The sequence below is a fragment of the Natator depressus genome, chromosome 6 (genome assembly GCF_965152275.1).
Source record: "Natator depressus isolate rNatDep1 chromosome 6, rNatDep2.hap1, whole genome shotgun sequence".
NCBI classification, from domain to species: domain Eukaryota; kingdom Metazoa; phylum Chordata; order Testudines; family Cheloniidae; genus Natator; species Natator depressus.
In genome coordinates, this window is record NC_134239.1 from 84530336 (window position 1) to 84553154 (window position 22819).

Here is a 22819-nt window from a genome sequence, read left to right on the forward strand (position 1 = left end):
TAAACAGTTTCCTGTACTTTCAGATCTGGCAGCTAATGCACACACTGTCCTCCACAGGAAAAATCTACAGTGTGGCTTAAATTGGGGAGGAGGATGAAAAATCTGGGAGCAGTAATATCTACAGTTCAGGAGTTTAGAAGTGTAAGGTGCTATTGCAGGGGGTTTATAACTCAGGGGTAAAACTAGAACACGGAAATACATTTAGGAACAACCACAAAGCCAGAGTCTGTTACAAATCCAAATAGCGATTGAACCACTCTCTTACCTTGGACCTTTCCTTGACATAGTACTTGCCCAGTCTACTTCCACAATACATCACCAGCCTGTCTATCAACGACAAGAGAAAGTTGATGGCCTCACAGCCTTCCTCAGTGCCTCCGATCCACTTTATCTGGTCTCCTCTCAAATGCCTTTTGGAGATGCCATTGTTGTGGCCGGCTAGTTGACCATCCTGCAGCTCCCCGTTATAGTGCATCTGTTTCACTCGCTCCAACAGACAGTCCCCTACCACCTCGCCCAGGAAATTGTCCAAATAGCAGAAGCCGATATCATGCAAACAGGGCACAATATAGTCGAGGGCTATTTTCTCTAGATCTAATCTCATTATAGGTCCCAGAGGCATCTTGATTAGGTCTTCCCCCCCCCGCCCCCCCAGAGTTAAGTCAAATATGCACCAAAACGGTGCTTAGTAGAGCTGGAGATGAACAATCGCTCTAGTAACTTGAGTCAACCAGCAGGTACAACTTTTTAATTTACGAAGCAAACGAGTGCAAGGTTAAGTAACGAAGACAGCGTGGGAAAGTTTAGCTGCAGCAATGTCTCTTCTCAGTGGAGATTTCCAGTTCCACCCAGCCTTTGGGTTACCAGACTAGATAATTAAATGCACGGTGAGTGCACTTACTACCCCGAACTGACTCCCCCATCTCCCGCCTACCAGCTGCACCCTTGCCGACAGATAAGTGCTTAATCAGAAGGCTGCTGATTCTGGAGTTCTTTTTTATCTGGTTGTATGTGATCCACGTGTGTGAACTCCCCCTTAGCGGCTGTAATCACTCCCCCTTTTTTGGAGCTGATGAGTCCTGCAAAGTGCAAACTCCTTTCGATTTATTTACCAAAGCAGCAGATGGCCCCTTTCTGATTAATACGTCTGCTACGTGCAGAATGTGTTCTTACTCAGCAGCGATCAGTACGTGGGTGGAGCCCCGTCCCCACTCCAACCCGATTCAGCACTTACCTAGCCAATCAGTGGGTCGAGTGGGCGTGGCCTCCGTCAGAACCCCCAACGAGTTACACCGAGTTCAGCCCTTCAAAGGCTTCACCGTTGGAATCGAATGAGGGGGGCGGGGGGATTGCCATGAGTCTAAAGGAGGTGTGTCTTGTGGTTTAGCAGGCTCCACCCACCCATCCCGGGGGCGTGGTCTCCGCCATTGAGGAATTCTCCCTCAACATGTACACAGCTACTACAGTCACATACTACAAGGCAATGTAAACAAATGGTGCTGACAGATTAAGTGCTAATCGAACTGCTCGTGGCAATTATCTTAACTCAATAATACGGGCTGGGGCAAGAGTTTGCCAGGGTCTATAATCTTTTTCCAGGAGCGGGGAGACGCCCCTCAACCCATACACCTTTACACACAAACTACCAGGAGGTGATTTAAAGTTAGTTTAAAAACAAACTTGCCCCAAGTCTTATTCATCTGGAGACAGAATCCCCCATTCCCGAATCAGTTTTTAAAAGTATCTCCTTCTTGTGATAAACGCTCTTATATGGTTCAATGAGACGTTTAAAACTAAAGATCTCATTCATTTTTTTGCTTTAAACTGTCCGTCATTTAAATTGTCCCCTGAAATAATAGCAATGCCAGTTTCAACATCAGGACAGCCTGGTACAATTTTGGGGTGGAAGTTTTAAAAAAGTTTGTTTAAGAGCCTCGTCTGTACTTTCCCCAATTATTTACTGAAAAGGCTTTAATGGTTTGTTTTGTGTTGTGGCATGAAGTGCATGGGATTCTGTCAGTTTCTGGAAGTAACATTGCATGTGATAAATTCAATCTGATACGTAGAGCTTCAATTTTCACTTCTAAGAAGCAACCCAGCAATCTTGCAGCTACTGTAACCACTGCATTGTAAGATTTTCACATTCCCCTCCAGTTATCAAATATGATACCATGTTACTTGTAAAGTATTTAATCTCTACTCGTTTATAAAATGTATTATAATGAAAAGTAATTAGTTTATGAGACGGTACAAATAAAGCCTCGTTTAACAAAGTCCACTAACAGCGTGCCTAGGATTTGCTAAAAATCTTAATGTAAGATGTTGTGTGCATTTAACGCAGACTAGAAACTAGGGTGGGGGGCGTAGGGGTACCTTAAAACAAGTAATTGTCACTGCAGTTACTAACCTTATGTCTTCCTCTAATTTTGTAATTCCCAAGTTTCCCATCAGCGTACATGATGAGTTTATCCATTCTGGATAGAAGGTAGCCTATATTTTCACATCCTTGCTCATTGCCCTCCACCCACAATATCTTGTCCCCGCGAATAGCCTTAGTGCTGCCTGATTTCTGACTTGCCAGCTCTCCATCCTGGAATTTGTCACTCAGGTGCAGAGCTTTGACTTCTTGCAAGACTTTGTCTCCAGTTTTGTGTCCCAGGAAATTGTCTACTATGCACAAGCCGTAGGAGTTCATGCAGGGCACGAGGTACTGTACCACCAGTCTCTGGCCACTTCTGGGTTCTTTAGCAGGAGCCCTCTTGCGAGGGGTCAGATTCAGAGCGCGCGCTCTGGCGCTGGACTCCCCTGCTTTCACTGGGCACGTGCCTCCTCCTGTGCATCTCGACGGGTCAGCTCGCTGCGCCTCACTCCTGCCCTGGGCTTTCTCGCTGCTCTCGGGGTTATCCGCATGGCTCAAACCCCTTTTCATGCTGCCTACCGATTCGCAACTGCTCTTGCCTGTTGGCGGCTCGGCTCCCCAGCTCGTTGCCATTTGCAGTGCGGTCCCCCGTCCCCATGCATTGCTCACATGCTGCTGCCAGCCCTTGAGCCGTGCGAGGGAATGGGAAGTGCCATGTTCCACCAACAGGATGCTACAGAGGACAAGCCGCCGGGCGGGAGCGTGCACACGTACCGGCGGGAGCGCGCAGGCTCACCCGCCTCCTCCTCCTCCTCTCTGCCGTACCGCCGCCTCCATCCCTGGGGGACAGCGGCTGGGAGCATGCCAGTTCCAGCGAAGCGCACGAAGGCTGAACGTGCAGAACGCGGCAGCCCCCTCCTGCAAGGTGCGTTTCCTCCCAGCTGAAAGACACCAGTGATTGCCCAGGGGACAAGCTGGGTGCGGTTCATTTTTGGCCCTAAGCTCCCAAATTAGACCATCAAAAACACTGGGGGGCGGGGAACAATCCAGAGACCTCAGTGCAGCTGTAAGTGGGAGGGCTGCACAAACCGGGATCCAGTTACGGGAGCTTGCTGGGTCCCAGCAAAATATTGGCCATAAAGCCCCAAAGTTGAGTACCTGAGAAAAGTCTAGCCTCTCCTGCACCAAAAAATGCTAGAGTCTGGTACAGGACTGCTGCAAACCCCCCAAATCCACACCTAGCTCCAGAGGGATCCTGCCAATTGTTGGCACCACTGCCCAAATAGATAATAACTGTAGCTGCCTCAGGCGCCACCGAGAATATCCTGCTCTCATGCATGCTGGAACATGGCAGGTGCAAAACCCCAGATTCAACACCTAGATCCAGTCAGATCCTGGTAATTTTTGCCTCCGAATCCCTAAATTCCTCTTTCACTTAAAAGAATCTGATGGGGGCTGGTCCAACAGGAGTGGAAGAACCTAGATCATCCCAGTTTATAATCTACATAGAGAAAAAAATGCAGCAGCTCCTATACATCAAAAATCCTAGACCTTGTTGCAAAATGGTGCAGCTGCACAACAAAAATCTGTCTCCAACATCTGGATTCTGCTAGGTCCAATTAGTTTTTATCTGAAACCCAAAGAATTCTATCAGCTGTACAGAAGAGTGACCTGCTAAAATTCCACTGCAAAAATCCAGACCCCAAAGCATGCTGCATTCTGTCTTATTTATTTTACAGGTAGCATTTGCAACAACAAATGCCATAGTTTAGGTTGTACACACATTTCCATTACAGCTAAGCTATAGGACCAAATGGTCCCTGATAGTAGCACATGTGTGCAGGGAGGATGTAAATTTTCACCTGCCATTCAGGCCCTGTGCAAGGAATAATCCTAGCACCCCAAGGGATGCAAATTGCCCCAAAAGGGAATGGAGAGAAACTGGGACCATGGCCCTGTTACCCATCTGCACCAGCCCACACAACAAGCCCAGCCCATTGAGGAGCAAGTTGTACCAACCCAAGGAATAATGTAGCATGTGTTTATTGCCCTGCAGAATGGGGAGCACCCAATGAAATTTTGCTTCCTGAAGCACCTTGCCTCACCAAGCACCTGCTGGAGATGCTTCACACAATCCCCTACCATGGCAAAATGCCACAGTATAGGCAATAATTATGTTACAAATTTAACAAAGTAAAGGTGTGTGAAGCTAGGCTTATTTATAAATGTCATCTCAACATCTGGATGTACAAAAAGCCTTATTCATAATTGTTGTGTTTCCTATGTTTGACAGATGACACCTTGTAAATAGAAAACTTGTTTTTCAATGATATATGAACTGCCCCTCTGCCATCCTACATCTTCATTTTTGAAAGATTCTATTTAATTCTCAGTTAGAAGCCCTGAGGATATTATAAGCTTATTGCTTACATTTACATTTGCAGTAGTTTCTCTGTAATACATGCACTAAAGTGTGTGTTGATAGCATGGTATTAATGGCTCTTGTTTGGCATGACTTGCATAACTCATTAGTACCGGTAAAGCCTTTATACTACATTATACATACCATCGTGTAGTTTTTAATGCCACATGTTTTACAGATGCACTATCTTAAAATAGGTTTCAGAGTAACAGCCGTGTTAGTCTGTATTCGCAAAAAGAAAAGGAGTACTTGTGGCACCTTAGAGACTAACCAATTTATTTGAGCATAAGCTTTCGTGAGCTACAGCTCACTTCATCGGATGCATACTGTGGAAAGTGTAGAAGATCTTTTTATACACACAAAGCATGAAAAAATACCTCCCCCCACCCCACTCTCCTGCTGGTAATAGCTTATCTAAAGTGATCACTCTCCTTACAAAGTGTATGATAATCAAGTTGGGCCATTTCCAGCACAAATCCAGGTTTTCTCACCTCCCCCCCCCCCCCCCCCACCAGCAGGAGAGTGGGTTTGTTGGCAATGGGCTTTGTTGCAAGGCTAGGTTCCTGGGTTACCGTTTTTGTTGTGTGGTTGCTGGTGAGTATTTGCTTCAGTTTGTCGCCTAGAGAATACATTGAAATACTGACCTTTTTTTTTTTTCTGGTCCTAACAGGATCAACTGTTTTTCCCTCCTATCTTGCAAGTTTTCAGATCTTGCTTAGTAACCTGTGAATCATAAATCACTTTTTGATTAAGAAATGGGACTCTTTTTAAACAGGCATCAACCCCCTCTCCCAAAATCATATTCCAGTGTTTCTAGAATTAAACACTAAATCCCAGTGATATAAGTACAGGTCTGCACAGAACACTGCTCTCTACTGAACCACAGATTCATAGGTCACCAATGAAGAAGACAGAAACTGTAGCTAGTTTATATGCAACTGTCAGGGGTAGGTAGGGGAAGCTATCAGGGTATGAACAGAGTTTAGTAGAAGTAGTATTTTATTGTATCTTGTTTACACTTCAACAGTCTGCAGAGGATTTTTTTTTTTTTGAAATTGGATATGCCCTTTTTTTGGCCTTTTTAGGAGATATAAAGAAACCCTGAAAGCTTCATAGCATATTTGCCTGCTTTTTAGCTTAGAAATAACAGTAGCGTCAGATCTCTTTTTCATTTTCTATTCTAGCGGGATCTCATGGGGCCCTCAGAGTCATATATCCGCAAACTTTGAAAAGTTTACACAGCCAAATAGCAAACCCACATGTTATCTAAAAGGTGACCTTTATTGATGGGATGAGGGTGTGGAATCTCTACCAAAGGCTTCTATCAGGGTGTGCTCTACTCACCACTGGGTGGAGTCTCCTTCTGGCAATTCTGGAAATTAGCTTCACCTAGTTCAGCACCCCCTTTCTGGTCTTTCAACACACAGCTCTCCTCCCACTCACAAAGTCACAGTACAGCTGCTTCATGACTCAGCCCTCCAGCCAGATCAGTCATGTCCCCTGCCAGGGGAGTCTTTTCAAGTCTTTCTGCACAGCAACATCAGTCCTCTTGCCTGATGCCCTAGGTCCCTCCCTCAGGGCTTGTCTACACTACCGCACAGGGTCGAGCTAAGTCTTCACTGCGGTAAGTCGATAGCTGACGCTCTCCCGTCGACTCCGCTTGTGCTTCTCATTCTGGTGGAGTACCAGAGTCGATGGGAGAGTGCTCAATGTATCGCATCTATACTAGATGCGATAATTCGACCCCTGATGGATCGATCGCTGCCTACCGATCCAGCAGGTAGTGTAGACAAGCCCTCAGTCTTCCTATTCACTGCCCCTAGCAATACCACTCTACAGTGGATGGTAGGGGAATCCAAGATGGCCCTCTACTCTGGGTTCTGGTCCAGGGCCCTACAGCAAGCAGTTAAAGTGTATGGCTAGACCTATCTTACCGCTCTCTTCCCTGGAATACTTCCTGCCAACCTTTTCACTTTCTAGCCTTCCTACTGAGATCCTTCTCTCTTAGGCCTGCTAGGTAAACGCTTTCTCAGAGGTTCCTCAGAGAGACAGACTGCACTGCAGGCTTCCTCCATGTAGCCTTACACTGTTGCTAGCCTCCTGGTTTTATGGAATCACTGCTTGTTCCCTCACAGGTAAGCAACCTTCTAGTTAGTGCCCTCCACACAGCCTAAATCTCCCCTATTTGCTGCTTAATTGGCCGATTGCGCCTTCCTGGCCTAAGTCTACTCTCTCAGGGCCGTTTGGAGAGCACACCCCATCACAGCTTTCTTTCTCTAAAATTCAAGTTAGACACTGAAGTTGTATAAACTGTTCACACACAACACTCCCCCCCCCCCAAAAAAAAATTGACTATTCTTCTACTCTCAATTGCTCATCTTTTACTCTTTTGGCTCTTATGATGTCATCATTTCACTAGTTCTCCAGTCATGACCGATGTTTCAAGACAGTTTAGACCTGAATTTCTAATATTAAAACACAAACAAAACAACAACCAGGGAAAAAAAAAGAGAGAGAGAGAGAGAGAGAGAGACACCCTCTTAGGCCTTCTTTATAAATCATAAAGAAGCAAAAGAAAAGTAAAGAGCACAAATCCAATAATTTTTTCCCCTTTGCAGATCACCTTTAAAGTTAAGCAACTGACTTGCACTTTTTCAGTTCTATTAGCTTGTCAAAGTAAGCAGCTTATTAGCTGCATTTTAATCATTCAGGGCTCCACTGTGAGGTTCTGAGTACATACTATTTTAGTACACTTTTAACTTGACTCTGGGAGTTCTCCTTCTATCCACTAAAACTGAAATTCCATTAGACTCCCAACTATGACTGTCCAGCTGAAACTCCAATCACAGTACAAGCTTTAAAAAGCTGTTCTACAGGTGATCCGCAAAGGATTTTATTAAAACCGGAGCTTATGCCCTTTCTTGCTTATTTATGATGTACATAAAGGCCTGAAAAGTTTTTATCGAAAGAGAGAACTTTTTTGTGTGCACATCTGTTGGTCTTTTAATCTTAGAAATGTCAGAAATATGAACTCTGTCCTTACCTGGTTTTGCTGGAGAATGGCTTGACAGACTCCAAGTATGGGAATTTAGCTCTTAGGGTATGCCTACGCGTAACGCTACAGTGGCACAGCTGGGCTGCTGCAGCTGTGTCACTGTAGCACTTCAGTGTAGACACAACCTGTGCAGACGGGAGGGATTCTCCCATCTGCGTAGGTAATCCACCTCCCCAAGAGGCATTAGCTAGGTCAGTGTTTTTCAAACTGTGGGTTGTGACCCACTACTGGGTTGCCGTGCTCTGGTCAGCACCGCTAGTAGGCTAGTGCCTACCTTTTCCAACACTGCGCTGCGCCCCGGAAGCGGCAAGCAGCGGATCTGGCTTCTAGGCGGCGGGGGCCACAGGGCTCCGCACGCTGCCCCCGCTCCGAGCACCGGCTCCAGTTCCCAGCCAATGGGAACTGAGGGGGGTTTCGGAGTAGCAGCCATGTTAGTCTGTATCCGCAAAAAGAAAAGGAGTACTTGTAGCACATTAGAAAATAACAGAACGCCACTAGCCATCACCTTCAGCCCCCAACTAAAACCTCTCCAACGCATCATCAAGAATCTACAACCTATCCTGAAGGACAACCCATCACTCTCACAGATCTTGGGAGACAGGCCAGTCCTTGCTTACAGACAGCCCCCCAACCTGAAGCAAATACTCACCAGCAACCACACACCACACAACAGAACCACTAACCCAGGATCCTAGCCTTGCAACAAAGCCCGTTGCCAACTGTGTCCACATATCTATTCAGGGGACACCATCATAGGGCCTAATCACATCAGCCACACTATCAGAGGCTCCTTCACCTGCACATCTACCAAGGTGATATATGCCATCATGTGCCAACAATGCCCCTCTGCCATGTACATTGGCCAAACTGGACAGTCTCTACGTAAAAGAATAAATGGACACAAATCAGATGTCAAGAATTATAACATTCAAAAACCAGTCGGAGAACACTTCAATCTCTTTGATCACTCAATTACAGACCTAAAAGTGGCAATTCTTCAACAAAAAAACTTCAAAAACAGACTCCAACGAGAGACTGCTGAATTGGAATTAATTTGCAAACTGGATACAATTAACTTAGGCTTGAATAGAGACTGAGAGTGGATGTGTCATTACACAAAGTAAAACTATTTCCCCATGTTTATTCTGCCCCCACAACTGTTCCTCACACATTCTTGTCAACTGCTGGAAATGGCCCACCTTGATTATCACTACAAAAGGTCTCCCCCCCCCCCCCATGCCCCGCTGGTAATAGCTCACTCTTACCTGATCACTCCCCTTACAGTGTGCATGGTACCACCCATTGTTTCATGTTTTCTGTGTATATAAAATCTCCCCACTCTATTTTCCACTACATGCATCCGATGAAGTGAGCTGTAGCTCACGAAAGCTTATGCTCAAATAAATTGGTTAGTCTCTAAGGTGCCACAAGTACTCCTTTTCTTTTTGCGAATACAGACTAACACGGCTGTTACTCTGAAACCTGTCAAATAAATGTGTTAGTCTCTAAGGTGCCACAAGTACTCCATTTCTTTTTGAGGGGGGTTGATGTTTGCGTGCCTTCGCCTAGGAGCCAGACTTGCTGCTGGCTGCTTCCAGGGCGCAGTGCGGTCCGCGGTGCCAGGACAGGCGGGAAGCCTGCCTTAGCACCCCCGCTGCGCTGCTGACCGGGAGCCGCCGGAGGTAAGTCTGCGCCTCAACCCCAAGCCCCAATTCCCTGCCCCAGCCCTGAGCCCCACCCTAAAACCTGGAATGCCTTCCTGCACCCCAAAGCCCTCATTCCCAGCCCCAGCCCAGAGCCCGCACCCCCAGCCCAGAGCCCCGACCCCCTCCTGCATCCCAACCCCAGCTCTGAGCCCCACCCCAAACCTGGGGCCCCTCCTGCACTCCAAACCCCTTATCCCTGGCCCTATCCCAGAGCCTGCACCCCCAGCCCAGAGCCCTGACTCCCTCCAGCACCCCAACCCCCTGCCCCAGCCCAGAGCCCCCTCCCACACCTTGAACCCCCATTCCCAGCCCCACCCTGCAGCCCTCACCCCTGCACCCCTTCCACACCCCAAACCCCTCATCCCCAGCTCTGTTGGGTCATGGGCATCAAGAATTTTCTTCAGCTGGGTCCCGGGAGAAAAAGTTTGAAGACCACTGAGCTAGGTCAGCGGAAGAATTCTTTTCACACCCCAGTGCAGGGGCAATGCGTGGGGGGTGGGAGGCATGCAGGGTGACACCCATGACCGACAAAAGTTTTGCTGACAAAGTGCTTGTGTACACATAGCTTTTGTTTTCAGTCTCTTCATTCTTGTCATATAATTTGATATGGTCCTGCCTGCAATAGTTTTGTTGCCTAGAGTTAATTGATTGCTAATTAACTTAAGGTAGCTAACACCTTTGTAAAGGCTAGTGTGGACACTCCCAGGTTGCAGACCTTTATTCTTTACCTTGGCTAAGCCTGTGGCTTCACTAGGAAAAAAGGTATATTTTTACCACAGTTAAATAAACCCATGTTAACATCCTAGTGAAGGTAGGCACTTGTGGTTTTAACTTCTATTAGCTTGTTGAGCTTGGAAAGGACGAGTATAGCAGTAAATAGGTTTGTAACAATTGGGGAGTGTATTGGTTAGTATTTACAAATGTGTTATCTACAAGATAAAAAGGGGAAGAGGATAACTTTTTTTTTTTAGGCCGTACAATGTTGGGGGTTTTACTTTTTGTCCATTATAAAAATTATACACGTGTAATTTTTTTTTAATGTACTGATTAGTTACAGAACTCCAATTGCTTTCCTATGTCATAGCAAGCACAATTAATCAGTTATCGTATCTAAGCACAGCAACTGCATAGGCAGTTCAGGCTCACAGAGTTATGAAAGTGTCTGCTCCCTAACATTCTCTTTTGCAGTGTAAAGTTTAGCTCAAGTACAAACCATGAAAGTTGATATGATAAATCAAAGAACAAATTTTGCTCTGTTACACTGGAACATCTTAACTGGAGTTCTCTGAGCACAAATGGAAGCAAAATATGGCTGCTAGTTCTTAAAACGGTTGGAGTATATTGAGCACCTGTTGTTCATGTATTGAGATTATAAATAGCCAAAAATAACAGACAATTTAAAAACATCAATTGTTCAATTTATATAGCCTCATATGTAGGTGTATCTGAACAACCACAATGTCAGCCTTAATATTAAGCTGCAGCCATTTTGTTCAGTGCAGAATTCTGAATCCAATATGGTGGAGAACACTCTTTGCTAGGTCTAAAATCTTAATTCCCTCTCTGAAAATAAGGCTTAATTAAGAACATGGCACTTCTTCCCTTCTGAGAATCCTGCTGGTGGCAACCCCATTAGTCATAAATTTGATCTTCCGATAGGCAATTTTTTCTTCTTTTAATCTCTTCCTGTCTCCAGAGCTGTTCACATGCCATCCAGCAATTTATTAGCAACAAAAATCAATACGTTATTAGGTGATTATCATACGTTAAAACTTAACAGTATGAATTCAGTAGCTATCACGCTTACACAGCTTTCAACTCATGCTGGGCAAACATTACCCTATTTCTTAAGAGTTCTTATCCTAATGTTTAAACAGGATGGAAACAGCTTTACAATCTGTGACATTGGCCTCCCACACTGTTGTCTTCCCAAATTATATCCCCTTTCACCAGCATGTAGGCCATGCTAGGCTCAGGAAAAACACCAATTGTAATTAAAAACTGTCTTTTCAAACACATTGCCCAGTTTATAGGCAGTATGAAATGTCTCTCCTCAGAGAATCTTCCAAAAGAAAATCCAATTCCTACAATGTACAGTAAAATGAGGGTTATTAAAAGGATTTTAATTTAAAAAAAATCTTATTTAAAAGACACAGTCAAGTTCTTTTTTCATAAGAGTCGAAATTATTTATTTATTGTGGTTTCTACAACCCATGGGACGTGTGAAGCAGAATCTGCATGTTGCGAGCACAGGATTATGACTTAACTGCAGGATAAGGGGGAAAGGGAAAAGTGGGCTTTGAGGGAGAAAGACCTTTTAGAACAACTATCTTACATAATTAGCAATAATAGCAAAGGAAATGCAAAGTATCACAATGAAAGGAAATAGCTGTTTACATAGATGCTGTCTTTATTCAACTGTACTCTAATATAAAAGTCCCTTTTAAAGAGAGAACCTTGTCATGTCACTATTCCTTCAACCCACTTAATACCCACTATAACCCAACAAGATGCTGAGATGGTGGGGAACTGGTACCCCTGCTATATCAATAACCTGCTTTTGAAGAAGCATATATTTTTAGACCCACAAAGTAGACTATTTTTCACAAGTGATATTTTTGTACTGGCCTTCCTGTTGAGGTCTTGCACATCTATATTTGGTTAACACTGTTATGCTAGGATACATAATACATATAAGCACATCATTTCCATTTCTAATTGCTCCACAGGCATACTGATAAGCCACATAATGACTGTACAACAACTGTCAAGACTTATACAATTTGTTTCCAATTTACAGTGTGAGTAGATATTTACTGACAAAAGCTCAATGGAAATTCTTCAACACATTCAAGCACATTCAATAACTGACAACACATAACTACACCACAGAATTGCCATGGAATGAAGGTTGTGAAAGCTGGGTAAGGAGAGTTAGAGCTTTTGACACTATAAAGGTATGGGAAATGGTTTGGAATTATGTGATAAACACATTAGCTGGATGTTTCTGCAAAAGTATTCAGCAGCAAAATAGTTAACTGTCTGGCCATGTAACATGTTTGGGTTAACACCCTCTTGAGATGAATGGAAGCGGCTCACATTTCCCAAAGAACTATTGTATCAGGCTGTCTACAGATTCAGAGAGTATATCTACACCAGGAAACCAACTTCTTTTTTTTTTTCAGTGCTGCTACAGCTGCACAGGTCTTAATGATGGTGTTAACTCAGTCTTTGAGTTGGCACAGGTATTTTTACTACTGGGTCATAGTATAAACTATAGTGGAGACTGGGTGCAAACGTTTTACTATCTTGTGAAGAGGAAAGCTGTAGAATAGACTGGTACAGGCATTTTACTTCCATACCACCTAATTCTGCCTATGTAAATCATTTTTGTCCAGTCAGTGTTAGAGCTTACACAGTGAGTAGCACCATGCAGACACACTCATGCTGAAATATGGCTACAGAACTTCCTAGTGTAGATAAGGTCAGGGAAGTGGGAAATGTGGTCTAGATGAAATTACTGTAACGTGGGTACACAACTGGTTGAAAAAAAACCATACTCAAAGATCAATTATCAATGGTTTGCCGTCGGACTGGGAGGCTATATCTAGTGGGGTCCCACAGAGGTCTGTCTTAGGTCTGGTACTAGTCAATATTTGAATTAATAAGTTGGATAATGGAATGGAGAATATGCTTATAAAATTTGCGGCTACCAAGCTGGGAATGGCTGCAAGCACTTTGGAGGGCAGGATTAGAATTCAAAATGACCATGACACCTTGGCTCCAAAATCAACAAGATGAAATTCAGTAAAGAAAAGTGCCAAGTATTACTCTTAAGAAGGAAAAATTAAATTCACAAATACAAAGTGGGGAATAGGCAGGAGTACTGCAGAAAAGGATCTGGGGGTTATAGTGAATCACAAATTGAATATGAGCCAACAATGTGATGCAGTTGCAAAATCATTCTAGAGTATATTAACACGAGTGTTGTATGAAGTGTCCACTTCTGGGTCACACACATAAAGAAAGATGTGGACAAATTGGAGAGAGTCAAGAGGAGCTCAGCAAAAATGATAAAAGGTATTGAAAACCTGTGAGGAAAGGTTAGAAAAACTGGGCATGTTTAGTCTTGAGAAAAGAAGACTAAGTGAGGACCTGATAACAGTCTTTAGGTATATTAAGGGATGTTCTAAAAAGGATGGTGATCAATTGTTTTCCATGTCCACTAAAGGTCTGACAAGAAGTAATGGTCTTAATCTGTAGCAAGGGAAGTTTAGGTGAGATATTAGGAAAAACTTTCTAATTATAAGGATAGTTAAGTACTGGAATAGCTTCCAAGGGAGTTTGTGGAATTCCTGATGTTGGAAGTATTTAAGAACAGATTACGCACACATCTGTCTGGATGATCTAGGTCAGGGGTCGGCAACCTTTCAGAAGTGGTGTGCCGAGTCTTCATTTATTCACTTGAATTTAAGGTTTCGCATGCCAATAATCCATTTTAACGTTTTTTAGAAGGTCTCTCTCTATAAGTCTATATATTATATAACTAAACTATTGTCGTATGTAAACAAGGTTTCCAAAATGTTTAAGAAGCTTCATTTAAAATTAAATTAAAATGCTGATCTTATGCCGCCGGCCCGCTCAGCCCGCTGCCAGCCTAGGGTTCCATTCACCTAGGCCGGCAGCAGGCTGAGTGGGGCCTGCGGCCAGGACCCCGGCTGGCAAGGGGCTGGCAGCCAGAACCCCAGACCGGCAGTGGGCTGGGCGGGGCCAGCGGCTGGGACCCCAGACTGGCAGTGGGCTGAGCAGCTCAGCCCGCTGCCACTCAGCCCACTGCCAATCTGGGGTTCCATCCGCCGGCTCCTGCCAGCCAGGGTCCCGGCTGCCGGCCCCGCTCAGCCCGCTGCCGGTCTGGGATCCTGGCCCTGCCCACATAGAGTGGATACTTAGCTTCTCCCTGGTTCCAACCCATTCTCTTCCTCTCTCTCTCTGCACTGAGCTGAGGGTGAGAGTTCACTGAGCACAGGGCTGGGGGTGAAGGAGTAGGCTGGGGGTTGGGGTGCAGGGTCTGGTCAGGAGCTAGAATGAGGGAGGGGGCTCAGGGTTGGGGCAAGAGGTTTGGGTGTGGAGTGCTTACCTGGGGAGCTCCCATTTGGTGTGAGGGGTGCAGGTGGGAATGTGGGGCGGGGGGTGCAGGAGCTCCTGTTTGGTGCTCAGGGTGAGGGTGGGAATGTGTGGGGTGCAAGAATCAGGACATGGGGTGTGAGGGGGCTGGGTATGTGTGGGCGGTGCAGGAGTCAGGGCATGGGGTGTGGGAGGGCTGGGTATGTATGGGGGTACTGGAATCAGGGCTGGGGTGTGTGTGGGGTGCAGTGGTCAGGGCAGAGGGCCGGGAGTGTGTGAGGGGGATGCAGGGCTCAGGGCACGGGGCTGGGAGTGTGTGTGGGGGGGGTGCAGGGGTCAGGACAGAGGGCTGGGGGTGTGGGCTGGGGTTGTGGGGGTGCTCCCAGCCCCCTGCCCAGAGCGGCTCATGGCAGGGGGCTGGAGGGGATATGCCCTGACTCCACCCCCTTCCCCAAGGCACCATCCCCACCTCTTCTCTGCCTCCTCCCCAGAGCAGCAAGTGTGCTGCGGCTCTGCGGCTCATGGCAGGGGGCTGGAGGGGATATGCCCTGACTCCACCCCCCTTCCCCAAGGCACCATCCCCACCTCTTCTCTGCCTCCTCCCCAGAGCAGCAAGTGTGCTGCGGCTCTGCTTCTCCCCCTCCCGTGCGAGGGCCATCAGCTGATCGGCGGCAGGGAGAGGAGGAGGGGCAGGAATGCAGCACGCTGGGGGAAGAGGCCGGGGAGGGGGGAGCTTGCCTGCCCTGCAGCAGCAGCTGGCAGGACCAAGCTTCTTCACCCTGCTTGGGGGGGGCGGGGGAGGGGGGCGCAGAAGAGCAGGCCGGGGTGGGCAGGATTTTTAATGGCATGCTGCTGCCTGCCGGGGCCCTGGCCTGTGTTCGGCAGCTGGCTGAGCGAGGCTGGCAGCTGGGATCCGGCAGGCAACACCGTGCCATTAAAAATCGGCTCGCGCACTGTCTTTGGCACATGTGCCATAGGTTGCCGACCCCTGATCTAGGTCTACTAGGTCCTGCCTCAGTGTAGGGGACTGAACTAAATGACCTCTTGAGGTCTTTTCCAGCCCTACATTTCTTTGAGTCTATTAAATCAATGCAGCCTTGGTTTGCATTGGGTCACATTTGAAAGGTTAACTTTGCAACGATAAGAACAAGAAACATTTTTATCGAAGCTAACGCCTTGTTTTCAGTGGGGCTAGCCCACTGAAACACATGATTCACACTATGTGAAGTATCCTGTTGTCAGGCAGATAGATTCTGAGATACTATTCTGCAGCATGGGATAAACTCCACGGCAAATTCCATGACTCCACCCATAAGGGCCATCAGCGCCCTCAACTCTCATAGATTTTAATTGAATCATTAAATAACAACATCTTTAATTAACAGGGATTCTCTAATCATACTTTCTGGCTTGGAAGTGAGATATCACAGAGACCTCTGCCAGATTAGGACATGATCTAATAAATAGATTACATCAATTCTATGGGCTAGTTCTAGATGGGTATCTACCAGGAAGCCAGGATGTAATCAAGATGTGATTTGAAGGGGGAAGGGACAGATCTATCCTTTAATCAGAAAGTTTCATACTAAAGCCACCCCTCCCAAAACTAATTGGAAATTAGTTAAGGTAAAGAAGTTAGTTTAAAAATTAAGTTGTGATTATTGGAGCATAAATATTTGTTATGGTGCAATACATTAGTGTCAATTTGGTTAATGGCTGCAACTTTGGCTTCAAGTTGTCCCATTTCTCTCTCCCATAAGGAAGAAAAACTCAAACTATTGTTTTAAAAACATAATTAAACAAGAGATCTCTGCCACACTATGGTGAGATCTGAGAAGTCAATTACCTCGATACATCACGTGTGTGCTGTATTGGATTCTATTCTTGAGGCTAAGGAGTTTATCACTGAGGCCAAGATATATTTACTCCTTGATTGTATGTGCTTCCTATATGTAGGACTAAAGGGCCTGATTCAAAGCCCATTTGAGTCAATGGGAGTCTTTCCATTGATGTCAGAGTGTTTTGGATCAGGCCCAATATACATATTCTTTTTATATGAGTTTTTAAGCACTCCAGATGTCAACGACATCAGGGGCTCATATCTAGATAATGGAATGGATCACTTTTTGTTCACTTTTTTCATCACTCATCAATTTGTGTGCCTATTAAAACTCCCATACTCTTTCCAAAGAAAGCCCCACAAACTAAATCAAGCTATATTATCATCATCTCAAAAAGTAAATTACTGTTTCAACAATAAATCATTTTAATGTAGTATTAATAATAATTTTATAATTAATAGTAAGGACAGGTAAGTTATACAGAGCAATGTGGATCAGTTAGTAAACTGGGCTCATTTGAACGCCACATTTTTTAATACAGCCAAAAGCAAGGTCAGACATCTAGGAATAAAGACTGTAGCTCACAATGAAGGACTATCTATATTATGCTTTGGGGGACAGCATCCTGGAGAGCAGGAACTTCGAAATAGATGTAAGGTTCGTGGGGGATAAGCAGCTGAACATGAGCTCTTAGTGCAGTGCTATGGCTAAGGAAGTTAACATGAGCCTTGTGACTGGTTGTTGCACCAGAGTTTGCACTGGTAGAATGCACCTTGTTTTGGTGGAGGCATGTTTGTGTCCACTTTTACCTCTGTCTCACACTGAAATCTCTCTCAGGTTATTTGGTATAATTATTTCTCATTTGGGAATAACGAAGTCCCTCTTGGTAAAGTTATATTGATGCTGGGGCAAACAGTACAAGAAGGCCTCTGACTGCATTCCCATCCTGCATCATTCCCTTCAGTAGAGACTTGTCTGGTAATCTGTTTGACCTCTATTGTTCAGGGGTCAGAGTGACCAGAAGTCCCCTAGGTTTTTAAAGGCTTACAAAGCATTAAAACTACTAAGCCCTCAAGAGAATATTCCTTCGTGCAAACAGTGTCTTCTGTTCATGGCCAGGCTCAGGTTTCAGGATGGTGCAGAAAGGAAGTCATTGATTTTCTTGGCCCACAAGGTGAGAAGTAGAGTAAACAAAACTGATTTTTAAATATGGGGGCTGCAACAACAAAAAATATAAAAATAAAAGATTCATTTCAGGTCAAACAAAACATTTTCTTCAACTCAAAACAATTTCTCCTCTCTTTTTTGTTTCATTTCATGCTTAGGGTTGTTTTTTTAACCCTTTGTTTAAAAAAAAAATCTAGCTACGTTTTAAAACAAAACATTTCAAGATGAAAAGTCTCAAAATATTTTGCTTCAAAATGTCAAAACAAACTGCTTTGACTTTTTTTGAAAAAAAGTCGTTGGGTTTTTTTGGTTGAAACTATTCACTGAATTCGACTTGAATTCACAAATAGTTTCAGTCAACCCAAAACCACATTTTTGGGTGAATAAACTATTTGTCTGAAAATCTTTTGCCCAATGTTAATGAGGAGTGAGTACAGCTAGGCACTGGAAAGTCCAGGTGTGGTCCAGATCCAACTTAACACAGACCCAGCCTGAACCCTGGCACAGATGCCAGAACCTGCATATCCCACACAGTGCGGAACTCAAGTAAGTATATGAATAATCATGACAATTACTAGCCAGTTCCTACACAAACACTGAGGTCAAATTATTATGTTTTAGCTTTTAACTATTGGCAAAGCCTCTCTAGCCATCACCATGCGTGTTGGAACTGTGTGTGGAAATACTAGGAAGGAGGGCAGCAGTGTCCTTCCCTTCATCCTACTCCACTGGCACTGGTACAAGCTCCATCTGCCATTTCACCTCCCCACTCTGGTAAGAATGTTCCAGTTCTCCACCATCTCTAAAAACACTCACCATTCCCCCGATTTGGGTTGGGACCTGCCCCAAATCCCATTTTTAAAACTTTGCAGTTGGCTTTCCAAACTGCACCTCCTCCCCAATATTTTGCCTAAAATAGTGGAGTGGCAAAAATCGGCATTTTGCAAACAAAAGTACTTTCATCTCAACAGTACACCACAGCACACTGATATTTTTTTTAAAGCATGCAACTAAATCCATTACTGACACATGGCAGACATGGTGTGAGGTGCATCAGTAGCAACATTATGCAATATTTGTGGTGCAATGGCTATAACAAAATTGATTCACGGTGAATATCATCTACACTCTATGATGATGCATGTAAAGTATTTTCATCGACTCAGTTCCTGAATTAATGTGATGGCATGCACTTCGATAAACGCATTTAGCAGCCAAGGTAGAATACACCTGAGGTAGCAAAAAATTGATAGCACTTTCCAGCCAATATATGCTACTCGGTAAAAGAGCATGATTTTCTGTGGTGCAACAACATCATGCACAAATACATACACATACATTACGCAGACCCACCATCTCTCATTCAGAAATCAGTGGGAAGATAAAATACACAGCAGGCACTGACCACATGAACCTCAAAATACTGAATGGTTCATCATGCCATGTGACAGAGCAAGACAAATATAATAAGAGCACCTTGCTTAGGGCTGGGGTTCAAGGAGACTAGATGTTCTCAGTGCATTGGCTTACAGCTTGAGAAGCTTGTTAATCTTCACATGAACTGTTCTTGAATCTAAAGGTTCTATTTAAGAGAACATTTTGAACGAGTAATACCTTATTTTTGCCCACCCATTATGGGGGAGAGGTGATTTGTCTGGGTGAACCACAGTAGACTATATTCCCATGAAGTGCTGGTGGAGTGGCAAGGGGTGGGGTCATTAGGGAAAAGAGCATATTTCCCCAGATGGCCTCTAGACCTGTTAAAAAGCTCCCTTCTCTGCCACTTTGGGATCCTTCTCAGGGATATATCCTCCAGGATCCCAACAGCTACAGGAAGTTAAATTTATTTACTAAATATTCCCTTTACTTGTAATACAAGACCCTATTCACCCCTCTAGTATTTCCAGGAGAAGTTCTGCAAGATGCTGAACTTGCAAAGCAAGGAGAATAACATTCACCATCCTGAGGGCTTGAATGCAGTATTTGCCTAAGAGATCTTTGTTGAAGTCTACATATGTGTTTCTAAGTGGGAAAAATAAAGACTTTGGAACATTTCTCTATCACGGAATGCCTGCATCCCTAGCACTAACCAGTGTTTGTTTTTTGATTAATCAGTTTGCTCAAAGAGCAGGATCCTATAATGTGACCCCCCCCCCCCCCACACACACCTGTAGAACTTCTGGTAAATATCTGAGCCAAAAGAAACAGAATCATGTTTTCTGATCTTATGTCCACATGCCAGCAGAACTTGTGAATGGCAAGAAAAGTGTTTGAAGAGAGGAGGAAGGACAGATAAATACATGGACATGGTTCAGTTGACGAAATGGCAGACAAAACGACTGGAAAAAACAGTGGGGCAGAGGAAGAGAATCAGGCAACCCAAGGAAATGTGCCTGGCACTGCAAAGCAGAGAGAATGTAGGCTATTGACAGGAAACATACATCCCCAGCAGAGGCAATTCCCAATTCACTCCTACCCACTGGACAGTAACTCCTGCAATGATACGTTGTTAATAAACTACAAGTGTTTTATCAACAAGGGTCTTTTTATTGTAAGCAACAACCACAGCAATAGACAGGAGACCAGTAATACAGACAGTAGAGACAAGCACTATGGCCCATCCTTATCATTACTTGGATATTATAGCACCTTGAGATCAACACCGGCAACTGGTCTAGTATCCAGCTGCTCCAAATTAGCAGTCGCTATACTTCACTTTCCCAGCCAGGTGAAAGAATTTCTCGCTTGATTTCATAAATGTTACGCAGTGCACAGAAGGCAGATATAAAAGATGGGACATTTTCCTTGCTGAGATCAAGCTGTGTTATGAGACATGTCACCTGCCCTTAGGCTTCTGAAGGCACACTCATTCTGCAGCTAATGGTTAAAGAGTTCCTTGTTAATTTCCAGCCTACCAGTATAGTCATCAACCAGTATAGTCAATCAATTGGAACAGCGGGGCAGGGGGGAGAATCACTGATTTCAGTTTGTCAAATACTCCCTGAACATTCTGGCATCATGCACTTTTCTGGACAAGCCAATGTTAATATCACTGAGGCATCCCCAGTGATCCACCATGGCCTGCAGAAGCATTAAGTGCCCCTCCCGGTTTATATACTTAGAAGCTAGGTGAGGGGGATACAACATGTGCATATGAATCCTGTCTAAAGCTCCACTACAATTAGAGAAGCCCAGATGCTCTAATCCATCTATTATTTCCGACACACTGACCAGACTGACCCCCCTAAGCAGCTGCATTGCCGTGCACACCACAGTGATGACTGCCCAACTGTAGTTTTCCCATACCAAATTGGGTCCCCACTGATCAGCAGCAATATGAGGTTACAAGCTTTCACACTACGATTACCTCTTGCTTCTCCATGCGAAGGGCAGCTCTTATCCTGATGTTCTGACGCTGCAGGGCCTGGGTTCATCACACAACTCCAGGAACGTGTCCTGCCACATGAAGTTCTGGAGCCACTGCTGGCCATCCCAGATCTACAAAATGATCAAGTCCCACCAAATAATGCTCGTTGGACTAGCTCAAAAAGTCACTGCACCAAGTGTAACTGGTGGACAGAACAAGGAGGAGTTGCATCCACTTCCTTTATGTGCAAGTTCTTCTCTGATGAGTCAGTCTACCTCCAGTGACCATCCCTGTGCAACAGGGTCATATTTTCTGGCCTAACAAAGGACAAAACACTACATTACTCCATCCTCAGCCATGTAAGTGGTGAGCAGTTCAGAACTGGCACAGGTGAGTGGCAAATTATGGGATATATGAGAGAAAAAGCTGGATGCTTGACTTCAGCTCCCACAATTCTTTGTGACACCAGGTGGTATCCCACAGTACACAGCAGAAAATCCCTACTCAGGTGGCAGGCAGTGTGGAGGACATTAGGTATCTACCTGTAGCATACTGTACTTTTAGTGACCCAGCATCTTGCTGTGTGGACACAAATGTTGTGACAAGCACCGTTGCAAGGGCACAATGTAGTTTTTTCAATTGTCATCACGTTCCCATTATGCCTCTGGCGTTTAGGGCAGCGATGAAACTCCTCCACTCCTGTCTGTTTCTTTTCAATTGTACTATGCCAATAATTCTGTGCTGGTGCAGTTTGTTGTGTTTAAACAAACCCTTAGAAGTATAAGAAGGGGACTATCAAGTAGGATTAGGGAGGTGGTATTACCACTGTATACAGCATTAGAAAACTGGAAAGGGTTCAGAAAAAAGTTACAAGAATGATTTGAGGTCTGGAAAACCTGCCTTTCAGCAGGAGACTTAAAAAGCTTAAGTATCTACACAGAAGATTCCTGATAGCAGTGGGCTCTTTTATCTAGCAGACAAAGGCATAAGGAGATCCAATGACTTGAAGATCAAGATAGACAAGTGCAGACTAGAAATCAAGGATAAAGCTTTAACAGTGAGAGTAATTAAGTTGGAACAATTTACCAAAGTCTGTAGCAAATTTTCCATCATTTGAAGTCTTTTAATCAGGACTAGAGACCTTTCTACAAGTTATGCCCTAGATCAACCAGAAATTAGGGACCTGATGGGGAAATAACAGAGTGAAATTCTATCACCTGGGTTATGCATGAGGGCAGACTAGATCACAATGGTTCCTCCTGGCCTGAAAATCTATGAATTTAAAGACAAGAAATACCTTTGTAGGAATCTGACTCTAACAGCATTTGCTCTCTCTTTCCTGTTCTAAGCATTAATATATTAAGCTGAATTTAAGGAAAAGATCTTGAAAAGATTGATTTTTTTCCCCCCTCAAACATAGACTGCTTTCAGTTTGGCTGGGAAATTGGAGAAAGGACAAGACCCACTGAATCTTGAAGTGGAGTGAAATCACAGTGATCGTAGATGGTGGCTGCACTCATGTTTGGGAAGATTATTATATTATTGTTTATTTATATTACAGTAACAGCTAGATTATTTTTCCTTATGCTTTTGTTGCTAAAGATGCTCTGCTGTAGAGTCTGACCTTCTGAAATTTCTCCATAGAAAACTGCAATTTGGAACGTCTTGTCTTTTATTTAATCAAAGATTCAGACTGATATGCTAAACCTCATGTAAATTTGTTATTTGTGGGTATCAGAAGAGCTGATTAAAGTTAGCAATTGGAAGTTGGGAGGAAT

At 44.5% G+C, this 22819-nt stretch overlaps 1 protein-coding gene across 3 annotated transcripts in view; it reads right to left on the reverse strand.

Annotated features, from left to right (window-relative positions):
* Positions 1-3138, reverse strand: part of EGLN3 (egl-9 family hypoxia inducible factor 3) — a 36661-nt gene extending 33523 nt beyond the window's left edge. Inside the window, exon 1 of one of the 3 annotated variants that reach the window (XM_074955840.1) lies at positions 2408-3138. In XM_074955840.1, the coding sequence (XP_074811941.1) occupies positions 2408-2992 (585 nt within the window). In that variant the 5' untranslated portion in view covers positions 2993-3138. Of the gene's footprint in view, positions 1-265; positions 1170-2407 lie in introns of those variants that run through there. The other 2 variants (XM_074955842.1, XM_074955841.1) reach the window with 2 other exon arrangements.
* Positions 3139-22819: the final 19681 nt, after the last annotated feature.